A 16,354-nucleotide genomic window follows, 5' to 3' on the forward strand; every position below is an offset into this window, starting at 1 on the left:
GAATTCTGTGTTCTGCAGCATGTTTCTAAAAAATCATAATGAATACCCTATCCCAATAGTAGATACTAGAATGACTGTAACAGAAAAATTCTCTCCAGGTTTAAATGAGCTGTCATCTGAAACTGCAAATTCTCCAGGACCTTTTAGAAATGCTAATATGTCCAAAGCAGCACAAACACACAAACTACGGAAGTTGAGAGCTCCATCTAAATGCAGAGAATGTGACAGCTTAGTGGTATTTCACGGAGCTGAATGTGAGGAGGTAAGTTGAAATAGTGGTTGAAATTGCTGCTTGGGATTTATGTGAAGTTGGGAGTTCTGGAAACTTGCAGTATTTTTCTGCATAAAAAGTACAGACTTTGAGGCTTATGGAATCATCATGAACTCAAAGCAAAAGCACAGCAGACTAATAAATCTTTCCTTTTGCATACATACGGGGTGACAAACAGCAGAGATATTTCTTATGGTGTCAGACTATATCAAACCATGCACTTTTTTTCTTCCCCTGTAGTGTTCACTTGCATGCCATAAAAAATGTTTAGAGACTTTAGCTATTCAATGTGGGCACAAAAAACTTCATGGAAGGCTTCACTTGTTTGGAGTGGAATTTGCCCAAGCTGCTAAAAATGTTCCTGATGGCATCCCTTTCATCATCAAAAAGTGTACGTCAGAAATTGAAAGCAGAGCGCTGAATGTCAAGGTATGCTCAAGTTTCTTTATATAACTTAAGTATGAACAATCTTAAAAAAAAAAAATCTCTTAAGATGTTAATGCTGTACTGCTGACATCATCTGTGTTTTACACTTGCCTTTCAAATTAAAATAATTGTGTTGTTGTTTTAATTTCAGGGCATCTATCGTGTGAATGGAGCCAAATCAAGAGTTGAAAAGCTTTGTCAAGCTTTTGAAAATGGAAAGGATTTGGTCGAGCTCTCAGAACTCTATGCACATGATATCAGCAATGTTCTCAAGCTGTATCTCCGTCAGGTATGTACTTCAGAGGTCAGGTGGAAAACCATAAGTGTAGTACATTCCTTCAGTACGAGAGAGAAAAAATTCTTTTTCAGCAGTCCTGCAGCTGAAGATTAAATGAGTGCCTTGTGTATTTGCAGTTGGGTTTTTTAATTTTCACATGGAGCCTGTGATAGGGGCACGGAAAGCCATGAGATTACTGACTGCTGTTATTACAATCTGTATTCCACATGGGTGTAATGTCTCTTTAAATATTAGCACTACACACAGAACAAGCTTTTGTTTATCCACTTGTAGCGAAGCTTTAATTTCTAAAACTTTTCCAGTTACTGAATTTGCCTGCCTTATGTGAAGTTTAAAACACTGCCATATTCTTGCCTCCTCATGCAGATAGATGCTAATATATTGCTGTTAATATATGCTACCATAAATTTCATTAAACACTGATGTGTTCATTATGTAAGAATTATCCATTTTTTTTTCTTTCAAAATGGAGCTTTAAAGCTTCATGATTGAGTTTTCCAAAACAGTTTCAGTATGTATCTCAAAAATGAGGCTGGGATATTGCCCCATGAAATTACTGAGTCACTCTGAAAACTTGTTAACACTGAAAGGAATAATCCTTAGCTGCATGGTTCTGTCCTCTTCCTTACACTGGCTGTCAGAGATGAGCATTGCAAAACTATGATCATCACCATTAAGTTAAGTGCTTTTGAAAAACTGCAAAGATGTACTCTGCCTACTTATTCAAGTACAAGGGTAGCATATTAAATACATCAATCTGGGGTACCAGTTTGAGGCACCGTGCTGTATTCTGAATAGGGCTCATAATTAAAAGTCAAATAACATGTTCTCTTCTGGTCTTATTACTTCCTTTGTAGCTGAGCTGTTGGTGTGGTTTTTAGGTAAACCTCATTTTAAATGCAGTAACAGTGCTAGAAACACGCCGTTAAGACATTTTCAGACAGAATTCTGAGTTAAACCCTATCTGAGACTAATTATTAACTAATTGAGTTTTATCTAGTCTTTCTACTTTTTGATTTTTATCTAAGCTGGGGCAGTGCAAATAGCCAGGTCAGGTTTGGGGGTTTTGTCTTTTTTTGTATATTTTTTTTTTTGTTATTAACATTCATTTTCATACTGAGAAGAATACTTAGGTGGCAATTAAAAATGAATGTTATGTGGCCTAAACCCAAATTTTAGAAAATGGAATATGGACCAAACTTGATACCACATATAATATACTATCAAAGACTGGAAAAAAAAAAAACCTAAGTGGTCTATTATCATGGTATTTGTGCGTATGCAGTGTAAAGCCTTCCCTCATAGCAATCACTTCCTTAAAGTCTGTAGTCGTACTGATAAATGCTCAGTCTTGAAGCTGTTGCAGGAAAGGGCTAGCAAAAGATTTCCAGAGAAGGGTGTAGAGGCATGTGGTTTTGTTACCTGGGATTGTATTTGACAAACCATGGTTTGAGCTTGCTTATAAGTATCTAAAGGGTGGGTTGAAAGAGGAGGGAGCCAGACTCTTTTCAGTGGTTCCCAGTGACAGGACGAGGGGCAACGGGCACAAGTTGGAACATAGGAGGTTCCACTCAAATATGAGAAAAAACTTCTTCACGGTGAGGGTGACAGAGCCCTGGAACAGGCTGCCCAGGGAGGTTGTGGAGTCCCCTTCTTTGGAGATTTTCAAGACCCGCCTGGATGCAGTCCTGAGTAACATGCTCTAACATGCTCTGGGCAATCCTGCTTCAGCAGGGGAGTTGGGACTAGATGATCTCTATGGTCCCTTCCAACTCTAAAAAAAAATTCAGTGAAATTCAGAGCTAATGAACAAGGATTAAACAATGTCATCATCTAAGAAAAGATGCTAGACCAGACAAAGTTGAAGAATAAGAAGGAAACAAAGAAGTTAAAACTCAGGCTTGAGTATGTTTCTGAAATGTTTTTATTTCTTCAGCTTCCAGAACCCTTGATTTTGTTTCGGCTTTACAATGAGTTCATTGGACTTGCAAAAGAAAGTCAGAATGTTAACGAGGAATTGGATGGTAAACAAGCTAGCCCCAAATCAAAGAAAAGACAGTCAATCTGTATTGAACTGAATAGGATCATCATTAAAATTAAAGATCTTCTGAAACAACTGCCTGTACCAAACTATAACACTCTTCAGTACCTTATTGGACACCTTCACAGGTGAGAAAAGACTTCAAATGCCAACTGATGTTGAAAAATAAACCGCTACATGCTGTGTACTAGAAGACTCTTGTACCCCTTTGATCATACGGAATGTAATTCCAATGTAATGAATTCTCAGGTGAGAGAAGAATAGGAAATGGAAAGGAGGGAAAAGGCTGAACTCTGTTATTCTTCATTCTGTGCCAGCATTGGGGTCAGCAAGTAGTAACTACTGGCAACTGTAAGGGCCTAGGTGTGATTTATATCAGGATATGACCCAGACAGGGCAGTGATTTGGTGGCTATTAACAGAAAATTGAAACTTGTATCTTATCTGTTAATAACAATTCTCCAGTTACCATTCTCCAATCCTTGTCCTCCAAACGCTAGATTGTATGATGCTGTGTGATGAGGATGTACCAAGCTGATGACTCCCAATAAAAATGGGTAATATTGGGCCACAGTTATTTTATTATTTAGAATGAGGGATGTTCTTTTCCCCAAAGCCACAAATAATGTCAACCAAATATGATATAAAAACACCCTGTGTGGAAAGCACTTAGTCCAAGCAGCTGTTAAATGCAGTTTGCACTGAAGATTCTGCCTGCTACCAAACTCACCTTCAGTTTTTTATTGTCTTTTAACCTCTTTAGACATAAGGCAGTATTTTAATATCTAAAATATTTCTGAAGTAGTAAAACCCTCTTAACTCTTGGGGTTTGGGTTTTTTCCCCCTCTTCATGCAGGGTTACAGAATATTCTGATGAAAATAAAATGTCAGCCAGCAACTTGGGCATAATATTTGGTCCAACTCTGATCAGGCCACGTCAAACAGATGCTACAGTTTCTTTGTCATCACTTGTGGATTACCCTTATCAGGCCCGAGTAGTGGAGCTGCTCATAACATGCTATGAAAAGATATTTGATGTTTCATTGAAGCCACTTCTGAGCACATCTCAGTCTGAAGAAACTGCCATTACAGTCAGAGTTGCATTATCAGCAGATGAGAGGGAGCCACAGCAGCAGAGGAAGTCGTTGGTTGTTGTAAAGGAAGTGAGTGACTTTTTCTTGTGCTGTTGCAATGTTACCTGTGCCATCTTAACTTCTGTGTCAAATGCTGCAGCATTCCAGAGCACATTTCTATAAGTTTTTGTGTTGTGTTTTTTGGGGTTTTTTTGTTAACAAGAGTGTTAAGGAACTCTTGACTTCTTATTTACTTTTGTTAACAGGGTATTCTGATAGCTTCAAGTGAAAGCAGAGCTTCAGAAGCAGCTGCGTTGTTTTTGGAATCAAACAATAGCAAGAATACAAAAGAACGAGTAGATACATCTGCAACTGGTTAGTGGGCTTTTATTAAGTCTTGGGGTGGGTGAATAAGCAGTCATGGATGCATTAGGTTACAGTGCGTGCAGCTCTTCAATTTAGACAGCAGCAAGTGAGTAAAATCTGCTTATCAGTGCTTGATACACTGTTTATCTTTGTAAGAGGAAGAGAAAATTAAATCTTTCTAAAGGTTTTCAAGAAACCTGTTTATGGAATCGGAGCTTAAAGTATTTGGTAAGAGAATACAACAGTGGTTTGGTTTCTCCCTTTTTAAAAAAAGAAAGATAATTGTGCTGTGACTGTGGATTTCCAAAATCCACTATGATGCTGCAAACCAATATCCAGCCATTAACATGTTTTGACCATTGTTTTCCCCCAGAATGTGTATCATTGCCACTCACTGGAACTAAACCAGAAGGCTCTGGAAAGAGTAATTCTCTGACAGAATCATCAGCTACCAGCATTTTGGATATTAATACTTCTGCCTCAAAAGAGCCAGGTTTGCTAACCTAATTATAAGTCTTCTGTAAGATTTTTATTTCTTGTTTGCCTGTGCCACTACAGTGGTTTGTTCTAATGTAGGTGTGATTTCATCTACTTTATTTAGGAGGAATCACACATGACCCCTTTTAATTATAACATTATAATGTTACCAGTTCAGTTGTGTCCTGTACATTAACAGTACAACGTTCTGAAACCCATCAAAACTGAAAATATTCAGGGATGGGAAAGCATCAGCCAAAAAAAAAAGTGCAATGTCTCTTTGCCTGTTTTCTCCTTAGTGTCTTCCTTGTTTACATCTGTATAGTATGTTTCTTATTGCTATTGAAATGTTAACATTTGGTTAGAGTAGGATACTCCGAATATGTATACAAGACAAACCTAAAAACTGTTATCCCATTAAAATACCAACTGTCAAGGGGTCATTAATAAAGTTCATATTCTGTTGGCAAAAGTCTTGCTGACTTTATATTTGGTGCAAAGATGCAATCATATCTATTTCTGTGTTTCTAGGTGATGCTGTGAGTCCAGCTTCAGAGAGAGACAATGATTTGTTTGTTTGTCTAGGTGAAGACAGCAGTAAAATTAACTTACTTCCTGCAAAGCCTAACCGTCAGATTACCAAAGTTCCATTGCGGGTTCCAAGGACAAAACCAGCTACTCGCCCTGTGAGCCTACCTGTAGACCGAATACTTCCTCCATGTGTTTTGAACGAAAGAAATTCACGAAATGCAGGAGCAGTAAGTCCAGAGAAGCTTGGCAGGAGCCCTACTATTGAAGAAGTTTCAGAGGTGAAGGCACTCCCTGCTGTTAATACCTGCTGCAGACTTCCTTGTTACGACACCCAAGCGCTGCGAAAAACTTGGGACAAGCAATATAAACAGTATGATATCACAGCAAGGACAGCAATGATCGTGACTAATGTACCCCAGGAGAACCGAGCACTTGAGAGTGGAACTGCAGGTGCCTTATCTTCATCATGCAGCGCTGGTAACAATTCAGCTAATGCCATTCTTCCTAGTAAGCCATATTCTGTTTCTGTCAGGTCAGGAAGGACAGCAACAGAAGGGAATAGTCCTGATGCCAATCCTCTTGCTGCCTTCAGGGCACCAAGAACATTGCAGCCACCCCCAGGGACATTTTATAAACCACCCTCTAACAAATCAAAACAAAATGAAGAGGGTTCTTTTGCTAAAGCTTGTGCACCAGCCAGTGCTAGCTCTGTGCCTCATCAGGATAATACTGTGAAACCGGCTGGGAGCTCTGCACTTCAATCAGGTGATCCTGAACAAAACACAAATGAACAAAAAACTAGCTCAGAGGATACTCACCCCACAGATCTGAAGCCTACTTACCAGAGACTGAGACCAAAAAGGATCCAAGAACTGGAACACAGGGAAGCTCATTTTGTATAGGGCACAAATTCCTCTTGGACTGTATGCAATTTGTTGATGTTGCCAGTGGAGGCTTCCCTTGGCCCCTTTATCCTTTGCCTTCCCTTGAGAATCCCACTTTTGTGCCATATTGGAGTTATTTTTTTATATGCAGCATTTTAAAAATGGGGGGAGGGCTGGGGAACTGTGAAGGAAGTAAGTCAAACTTTTTGTAATTCAGTAGCTTTTCATAAAGATTTAATGCATTCCCAGCCTAGATACAGCTAGTGGGTTCATTGAATAAGACACTGAGCTTCGTTTCATTTTATGGAATGGAGTGCTTATTCATAGAGCGACAATTACCGTATGTAGCAGTGTGAAAGGAGCCATTTTTCATAATAGATGTTATAATAAAAATGGGAGGTTTAATGTTCACTGTCTAAGCATAAACCAAAGCTTGTGCTTTGCTCTGTAAAAGCATTTGTTCAGTTTTCTAATCTGTGCAATTAAAGCTTTGCTCCTGAACAGACTTATGTACTGGCCAGCGTGGCCCATGATTATGTATCATATGTGTATATTTTAGGCAGACATGGTTATCTGTTGCCAGTTTTCTATGTCATCACTTTAAGGTTGTTTTTTTGTATAGCAAGGATGCACTTACTGAGTTTTACTGTTCAGAAGCAGCAATCAATCCACATCTGGTTTCTTGTATAGCTTAATGAGTGAGGAAAATGTGCACAGCCTGTTTGGTTTGGATGCCCTTCTGGAGAGACTATCAGTTGCAGTGGTGCTGTCTTTCCCAGGTGCATGAGAAGGCAGTGATTTGCTTGCTGTAGATCAGTTTACCTGGTGTAACTGAACCACTTAACCTGGTGTAACTGAAATGAAGAGCATTGTTTCCAAGTTTCAGTGAAAGAGCTGAAAATAACCAAAAATCTGCATTAGTAGGTGCATCTAATGGTTTTCACTTTGTATTAAATGGTTTTTATGTGTACACTGTTATATTTGCTTTAAAATATATTAACTTGTTAACATTTCAGTGACTCTATGGCTTTTATATCTGAATTTCTTCTAACTTATTAAAATACAGACATTTGGCCTTTGCACTAGTATAGTACTCTGCTGCATCTGTCTTCTGGGGACGGGGAGCGATACACTTTATTTAATGAGATTACAATTAGCTTGAACCTTTCTCACATATTATAGACTACAGTTATTTTAGCATGGTACGTTCTACTGATGAAAGAACCAAGAGGACTCTGGTAGGACGGGAAAAGCAAAGAATCACTTTTCTGGTTTTGCAACATGAAATATACTGGACTTTCCTACTCCACTCACTTTGTCCTTCTCCCCAAAATATCCCAAATAAAATTCCACACTGCATTCAGTGGATGTAATCTGATTTTAGTTTCCAGAACAAAAGATATTAAACTTGCAGTGCTGAACTTCTTGTTCTTTGTCACACTTCCATGGAAGCCTGGCTTGCAGTCTTGGCAAAGGCCATGCTGCCACTGGGTGGTTCTGGCCGTGTCAGGACCCATTTCCCTGGGGAGCTGCCTCATACTACAGAAAAGCTGAAGATGGCAGATGCTGCTGTTTGCCCAGACTGGTATTGTGTGTTGCATAATAAAATAAAAGGAGGGATAAAGGCTTCTTGACGTAGATGGGAGTTTGTTCCACTTTGAGAACGGAGGTGTGAGGGCAGAACCTCACACAAAAGCAGGAATAGCATTAATGAAACATTACAGGGATCGTAGCAGAACCTCATAGCACAGCTGTGAAAGGATGGTGCTGATCAATATAGATTAGGGCCACAAGATGGCAAATTAATTTGTAAACTACTGTTGAGTCTATTGTCTCACTGTATTTTTAAGTCTTTTAGTATATGTCTAGCACTGAGTATGCTAATGGCTTAAGAAATTGTAATAAAAACTGTTTAGTTGGATAGAGTGTCTCCAGTACTCCCCAGGGCAGACTGCTGAGGTGGAGAATTACGATAGCCTGTAGTACTCTGAAAACAGATGAGCATTTCCTAACCAAGTCATAATGCCAGTTACTACTGGTTGTTACTGTATTGCTTTTTATGTACCCTCTGTTTCCATGTTTTGCTATTGTGAGAGGTTTCTGCTTTTTTAAATGTGCTTCAAGTCTGTTTGATGTTTCAGACTGCATGCCTGCATGTGTGGATGGGTAGGTGTCTTCTAAAACCACATTATTTTATGAAAAAAATCATCAATTTCAAAAGGTGAATTATGCATGACCCTGCTTTATAATGTCTTTAATTCTTTTTATACAATACAAGTGAAGCAGTGAGTGCGCTTCCTTTGAAACTTATTTAAGAGTTGTGACCCTGCTGCCTGGCATGGTGACACCCCAGGAGGGGTGGGGGCGCAGGGCCCGGGGAGTTCTTCTAGAACTGACCCACTAGACCAGGGGACAGGTCAGCCAGTGGGAGGCTGGGAGGCAGCAGCTTAAGGGCCAGCGTGTGACTTTCCAGTTTGTAAATTCTTGTAATGTTTGCACCTTGACATCGAGGCCATGTTTTGTTCGGAGCGGTATAGTGAGGCCTTCCAGGCCCTGTGAGGAAGCCCCTCAGCAGGCCTCGGGGAGCGACAGGGGCGTGCCTGCCCCGGCAGCAGGGCCTTGGGCCTAAGGGGAAAGATTCTGACTTTCTTTTTGACTGGAAACGTTACTAATGGTCCCTATTGTTTCTTTCGATTCTGATGCAGATTTCCCCAGGTTTGAAATTGCTTCAGCCCAACTGAATGGCAGTAATCCCACCCACCTGCTTCAGGTGACAGGGTCATGCCAAGTGCCAGCACCCTGCGGCTTGCCCTCTGGGGAGGAAGCCTTTCTGTGTCACGTTTGCTTGGTAATTTCGTTTTCTGAAGTCCTAAGGCACTGTCTCATCCCTCTTAAAGCTTTGGCAGAGTACTGACTGCTTTAAATCCCTGACCTAATTAGTCATGGCAGCTGTTGGTTTAGCAAGGCTGCTAATGCTACCAGAACTACCCTTCTGAGACCATCTTTTCAAATACAGGGTTTGTTCAGATCTGAAGAAATACCTTCAGAAATATCAGCCTCCTAGTACAGACTTTATTGTGTTTGTGCTGGTCAGTTTGGATATTTGGGAGGATTTTTATTCGGGAGCCCTTAAACTTGCAGGTTGAGCTGTTCTGTGTCAAGCAGGGGATTAAAACAATCTCCTTACAACTGAGCAGTGTTATTTTGCAAGCACTAACAGCATCTAAGATATGTGTTTCTTTGCAGCCAAGCTGAACATTCCTTCAGAAACCTTTCTCTTTCCCATAGCACAGCAGTACTTAAACGAGGTAAGCTTTTGTGGTAAGTTTTCCAGTTTTTTATTGCTTCTATTTAAGAAGTCCTTGTTTTGCTTGCAAATCCATGAATTCTTTAGCTTCTGTAGTATAACAGAGGCCTGAGTTGATCTGAAAGCTGACACAAAACACTCTGAAAGGCAGTTAGTCTGTATATCAGCTGATATTGGTAACTTAGTTCAGAGCATGTTTGTATTTTTGAAGTGACTCCTGTATGTACCACTTCTTCACAGAGTGGTCTCAGAGCACACAGACTTGATTCTCTTTGGATGAGACTAAATGGGAACATGTGCTTCAGCAGTGTACCTGATGTGCTGCAGCTGCTAATGCATGTTCAGTCCATGGTGCCAGACTGCAGCTCATCTGAAGTAACCCCCAGGCACATAGTGTGTGGGTGCTGTGTCCTCAGCATTCGCTGTTTGACTATAAATCTGCTCTTACTGGGCCATCCCATTTGTCAATGTAGACACAGACTTAATGTGTTGGGAAAATGGGACAAACCATTTCAACTTTCCACTAGCAAAGTTTGGGGGGAGAGGAGGAGGATGTCTGGTATTTGCAAACAATGCTATTTTATATAAACATGTCAACACATAAATAAGCTTCACAGGAGGACGCTTTGGAGACAGGCCTTTCTGAATAAAATGTTCTGTCTGCGTGCCCGTTTATCTTTGTAGAAGGAGGGGAGCTCTGTTTGTAGTTCAGAGATGCACAAGATCCCTGAAAATTGTTTTCTTTCATGGGTAGAAGAAAAACCTGTCCTAAATCTTCCGAAATGTAAAATGTTTGAGGAAGGTGAATCCTAGGAAAATCCTCACTCTTCAGCCCTTACGTTGCTGGATGACAAGAAGAGAGTGTCTGTGTGAAGTAAACTGGATTATGCCAGAAGTAGTCATGCCATCTGAGTTTGCACTTGGTGTGCTTTTTGATTGTTTAACCACAAATTGGGGTGATTAGCCCACTGCTGGGTTTGCACATGGACAGGATCTGTTGAAGATGCCACTCCTCCACATGTCAAGGACAGGGAAGAGTCTGATTCTGATTGTCTTTGATTCTTAAAAAATTTCAAACCAAATTTCACTGGACTTCTTCTTATTCTCTCTGATTCTTTTCAGCACTCCCCTTGAACAATTATGTCAGCACCCTTGTGAATAATACAGCTTCTACCAGTTCCTGTGCACTCGTTTCTTTGCAGCTTGTTCTTTGCCATCTATTCCAGTAGCACAAGTAGTTTCCTCACTTTCCACCTCCTTTCTTTAATTTTTTAGTAGAGGCTATATCCAAGAAATACCATTCGACCCCAGCTTGCCAGAACTTCCCATTCTTGTCTTTCAGATCACTCCTTGCCTATTTCATGGAGGGAGGCCTCTGAAACACATTAGGAGAAATGTAAAAACCTTCAGCTTGGGTTAAGATAGCTGGGTGTAAAACTTACCTTAAAAAACCCCAGCCTGTGTATGTGTAGTTTTCTCTACACAAACACATAGGCGTGTCTCTTTATCTATATATGATACATTTATACACGCACAGTCTTCTGGGCAGTCTGCCTGGGCAAAATTTTATTAATTGTGTTAGCTTTCTAGTGAGGCTGTGTCTAGGGACATGCTCTCGTACGTGCATAAGAAAGAACACCTCACCAGTTAAGAAATTGTCTGGATGCTGGAAACCATTATTCCTGAAAAATAGAAGTGTTGGCCCATGAGCACACCCAGTATAAATAAGTGTGCATATTTTCAAAGCTATCTTTTCAGGTAATTTTAAAATTCTGATAATTTTAGAGAAATCTTTGCTTGTGTTGCTGGAGAGTTTACTAGGGATGTTTTTGTCATTTGCTGGACATACATACAGCATTTACCTGGAAATAAGAAAACTAATAAAATGCTGGTATTTAAAATAGCTGTTAAAACTATGGCACATGCAGGTGAGGGGATATCAGAACGCGCATATCATATGACCCTATGTATTGCTTGTAGGTGTTCATGAAGTACATCACAGGGAACTTTCATGTTATCAGATATGTATTGTAGGCATAATGCAAGAACTATCGCCAAATCTCTATTTCCACTCATTTGTTGGTTTCATTGTGTTCTGATACATAAATGAAATGCCTTCTTTTTTGCTGTTGTTGGCAATAAAGTACAAATCATTAAAAAAATCCCTAAATGATAGTGACAACTGTGGGTAGACCTACTGGAAAGATTTTGTGTTGTGCTTCGTAAACTGAACCGTATTTTCCCCTCCCATGTGAACTGATGGGCCCCACATAAGCTTTCTCTGTTCACTTTCCAAGATCCCACTCTTTACAAAGCAAAAATGGGTCACAGGCACAGCTGATGTAGTTGAACATAGAAAACAAATATATCCTACCATCATCCAATTGTGATGTAAAAAATCTAATTAGGAGAGATTAGTTTAATCTGTTAGAGCTGTACATGTGGGCAGCAAAAAAAGGATCCATTTTCTTAAAATAACTTGACTTAGAATCTCAGGGTTAAAATGTTTATTTGCTGAAATAACTATTAAATTATCTGATTGCTTCAGACATAGTTGTGGTGCTTAAACACAGCCTACAGCCAAGCAGCAGCAGCACTAGTTTCTCTGCTTTGCGCTGCCATTAGTCAGAGTTTAGACTTCGCTCTCTGGCTTTATAAAGTCCTTTGTTTCTCTGTCAAGATCGCAGCAGGGTGAGTCTGAGCTGTGATGTGAACATATGGCCAACAGAAATTAGATCACAGCCACTTGTATAAGAGGAGGTTGCCATGTCATCCCTTGTGAAGGAAGCCAGGTTAAAGTCAGTGGTTTAGGTGGCAAATCCATGCAGAGGCTTGAAGGTCCTGAGGTGGCACTAGAAGGAAGCAAGTGTGCTGAGTGCAGTGCTCTGCTGTCAGAGCTGCAGTGTGGGCTGGTGTAAACCAAACGGTTGTTAAATTCAATGAAATGAAGTTCTGTGGAGAACTCTTAAAGGTCTCCCCAAAGCCCTGTGAAGGAGAAAGAAACAGGCAAACACTGCCATGTCTTTTTTTTTTTTTTTTGGTTTAAATAACGAAGGCTGGATGGGTGATCAACTTCTATTTGGAAGAACAGTCACAGTGAGGCAGTGAGGGAAGCTATGATAATGCTTATACGGAGCAATTGTCTGACGTGAGCACTGGTGGGAGGTTTTGCTGCATTGCTGTCTATTTCAACCCCTTAGATTAAAATCTATAAAGAATTCAGTGTTCACGCAGTGCTTTTTTGCTTCTGGATCTGACCATACTACTTGGGGGTAATTTATGTTGGAGATGTAAAATGAGCCATTTAATATTAATATGTAACTTGATTTAGTAAATATTATTTCAAGTAGGATAGAGCTTGTTGAAGAGCTCTCTGAATGTGTCTCTGGAGGTCTGACTGAGCACATATAAGGTCATGTGGTATTTAGCTTAATGTATTGCTATGTGAGCTTGCAGCTTGCTGGCATTTTAGAAGTTCTAGAAAAAACAAAATCAAAGATCAGATGAGAAGAATGAATTATTTTTTTTCTCCCATAGTGGTGGTTTTGTGTCTTGCTGTCTCTGTTCTTAGGGAGTGATGGTCCATGAAGAAATGTACTGAACTACCTATATTTCTGCACACGCAGATGTCACAAGAACAAACTTCTCAGGCCTTTCACAAGGGAAGCATAGCAACAGCAAGGACATGAATTTTGTCAAAATCGTTTGTGAAAAGGAATAGCGTGAAAAAAATCATCTTCTCCAGTTACTGCAGTTCTGATTTGGCTAGAAAACTTAGAAATTCACAGTCTCTAAAACATTGTCTCCAATAGAATAAAATTGTGCCACCATCATGAAACAAGCGGAGCAGAAAGAAAGTATTGAAAATCCCATGAGCTAAGTTTTGAAGTAGCGGGAAAGACTTCTGTCTTCTCTAAGGCCTTGTCAGCATACAGTTGAAAGAATCTGTTGATACAGTTACCAAGGGTGACACTTGCTTTTCACGATAATATTAAAGAATTTGAGAATTAACGAACACGTTGCACTGTTCTTAACCTGATGGTAATGAGGAGGACTGTGATATGTCAATACCCCTGGAGCTCAGGCTCCTCAGAAAAAGCAGGAACATACTGTAGGTAATGATTAAATTCAGAAGATAATGGCTTAAAGAAATACTTGAGAGAATTTCTTGATAGCTTTTGATAATAAGGTGTAATATATATAGTATAAGCAGGGTAAGAGGAGCCTTTTCTTACTGCTGTTGGATTTATTAAACACTGTGTTAAAACAAGTGGTAATGACTGATGTAACCAATTACTTCTCTTGCTTGTCTTCTGTCAACAATATATATGAGTTTTCTTTCTGAATGTATGCAGCAAATCATCTTTCCATATTAGAGTATTAACTGCCAGGAATAAAAAAAGATAAAAAAGTAAAAAATAGGTGCTTTTTTTAGTTTCCTTAGTTGGAGCTTTGTAAGAGTCTTCCCATGTTTCAATAGTATGCTGGTGATAAAACCAGGTTATTTTTGTTGGTCCTTACAATCAGCCCCCTGGAAAGCAAATCAGTTCCTGCAAAAGGAAAATTAACAAAACACAGATTTTCATATGCCATGGAAGTAAGTCACATTCCTTGAGCATGTTGTTTTCAGGCGGCAAGCACATGCCATTTTAAATAGTGACAGTCGTAATTTGCATTACCTTCTTAATGGAAAATCTGAATGTACAATTCATAACTGTGGGAGGCTTTTTGTGGTTTTAGGAGGGTGTTAATATCTGTGTTAATAAACTTTGCCTTTTTGGAAGCTGAATTTCTTCTAGTGCCTGTGTTTTTTTCTAATGCAGCTGTCTCAAGCCACCACTGATTTTGTGAGCAGGGTGCTGCCTTTTAAAGAATGAAGAGAGATCTCCAGCATGACTAATCACTCCAGAAGTTCATGTATCTCCTGAGCCCAACTGGAGTTCTCAACACATTATTGCTAGGTACTATTTTTATCATGGTCCCTACTGCATTATTTTATTATAGTGTTTTGCTTCTAGTTAAATTAGTAGAGCTTGAATCTTAACCACACAATTCTATGTTAGTCTGAGTAATGTCCAGTTAAGAAAAGATATTTCAGAATTGAAAATTAATTGTTCTTTATTTATTCTCTGCTGCTACAGAATCTGAGGCTTATCTGTCCAGTGACTTCTGATTGCATTATTTAAGAGTTTTTCCCCTACACTTTTCTCTCATGTTCACCTAATTCAGATTTCTAAGCAGTATAAGGTTAATACACTTTTAACACTCATATCTGTGAAGCTGTTCCATTTAAGAAAGCAGGGTTCATTCCTTTTAGGCCCTAGTGAAGGTTTTATAAACAAAGCACTCTGAAATATAAATGTATTTTTGTTCATCCTAAAATTAGAGGTGATTTTAAAAAGTGTCTTATGAGCAAAACTGAATCTTTAAGTTTTATATTTTGATTGCACTTCATGTATTAATGGCATAATTTAAACAGTTTGGTTTAGGCCAAAAGGAAAAGTACTTTTAAATTCTAACTCATTTAGCAGAATCTTAATCTTGGCAATCAATCTAGTAGTTACTTTCTTAAAGAGCAATTCCTTCGGCACTTTGTGCATATTAATTAGGTTGTCTGTCATTGAGTTACTCCTCTTAAAAGGAATACCTCTCCCCATCACTATCAATAAATGTAATGAGCAAGGTTTAATGTAGAAAACCTTTAAGGTTAAGTAGCAAGCACAGCCTGTATAACCTTACTTTCTGCCCTTTTTCTCCCCAAGCTTATTTGTTCTGGCTTCTTTACTTTATTTTCTCGCTTTATTTTCAGTCTCAGAAAAATAGCTAAATTTTCCAGAGCAAACACTAACAGTCATTTTATCTGGCAATCTTAAACCTATTTATGACCTTGCACTACAAATTTTCTTGCTAATAGTAGTGAAAGTTACAGGGTGTTGCAGGTATGTTATACATAGTGAGAGATGTAGAAACATGAGCTAAGACTCTGTGTACCACTAGGGAATCTCTCCCTGAGACAGAAAGTCTTAATGATGGATGGCTCAGTAAAGAGCCAGAAGGAAGAAGAGAGGCCAGGCCATTGGCAGGCTACAGATTTTATGGCCTTGACATGAAGGCTTGAATTTCCTTTCACAGCTGTTACAGAAAGATTGCAGTGTCCATCTGGGGGTTAGAGGAAGGCGAGAGGAGCTGGAACAAAACTGGCTCTTCCTCATTCGTTCAGCTGCAGGATTCATTCTTCAGAATGGCAGCAGGCTGGAGAGCCCCAGGTTATGCAGGAGTGTCAGAAAGCTGCCTGACTGCCATAGTAGGCAACTCTGTGAAGAGAACCTCACTGGAACCTCCTGAGGTTGGTGACTGCTGGGAACTGCCTGCAACCAAATATAGGACAGCTTTCCACATAAGAATGTTCTTATGAACCATCAACCTGTTTATGTTCAGAACCTGCTGCCACTAGTGGAACTGCAAAAGTATTTTTTCTTGATGATGCTCAGCCAATTTTATTCCGCCCTTGCATTGAGTAAATGTATGAATAAGAACTACATGTGCTTCTTTTCAATTAGTGAAGGAGAAAAAACATTTAATATTAGTGTCTAAATTTAACCTTTTCTATCTCATGAGTACACTTAGTAATCAAATAATCAATCTAGGCTGGTTTCCTAGTGAAGCTCTGTGAAAAAGAAA

The 16,354-nt window shown here is 39.4% G+C and overlaps 1 protein-coding gene across 1 annotated transcript in view; it reads left to right on the forward strand.

Moving 5' to 3' along the window:
* The window catches only part of ARHGAP29 (Rho GTPase activating protein 29), a 57,361-nt gene extending 49,983 nt beyond the window's left edge, over positions 1-7,378 (forward strand). The window contains exons 17-24 of the mRNA XM_074151282.1: positions 99-262; positions 512-700; positions 849-986; positions 2,932-3,164; positions 3,892-4,198; positions 4,375-4,483; positions 4,848-4,967; positions 5,483-7,378. Of these exons, the coding sequence (XP_074007383.1) occupies positions 99-262; positions 512-700; positions 849-986; positions 2,932-3,164; positions 3,892-4,198; positions 4,375-4,483; positions 4,848-4,967; positions 5,483-6,384 (2,162 nt within the window). The 3' untranslated portion in view covers positions 6,385-7,378. The remainder of the gene's footprint in view (positions 1-98; positions 263-511; positions 701-848; positions 987-2,931; positions 3,165-3,891; positions 4,199-4,374; positions 4,484-4,847; positions 4,968-5,482) is intronic.
* The last annotated feature ends 8,976 nt before the right edge of the window (positions 7,379-16,354 follow it).

Source organism: Numenius arquata, chromosome 8 (genome assembly GCF_964106895.1).
Source record: "Numenius arquata chromosome 8, bNumArq3.hap1.1, whole genome shotgun sequence".
Taxonomy (NCBI): Eukaryota; Metazoa; Chordata; class Aves; order Charadriiformes; family Scolopacidae; genus Numenius; species Numenius arquata.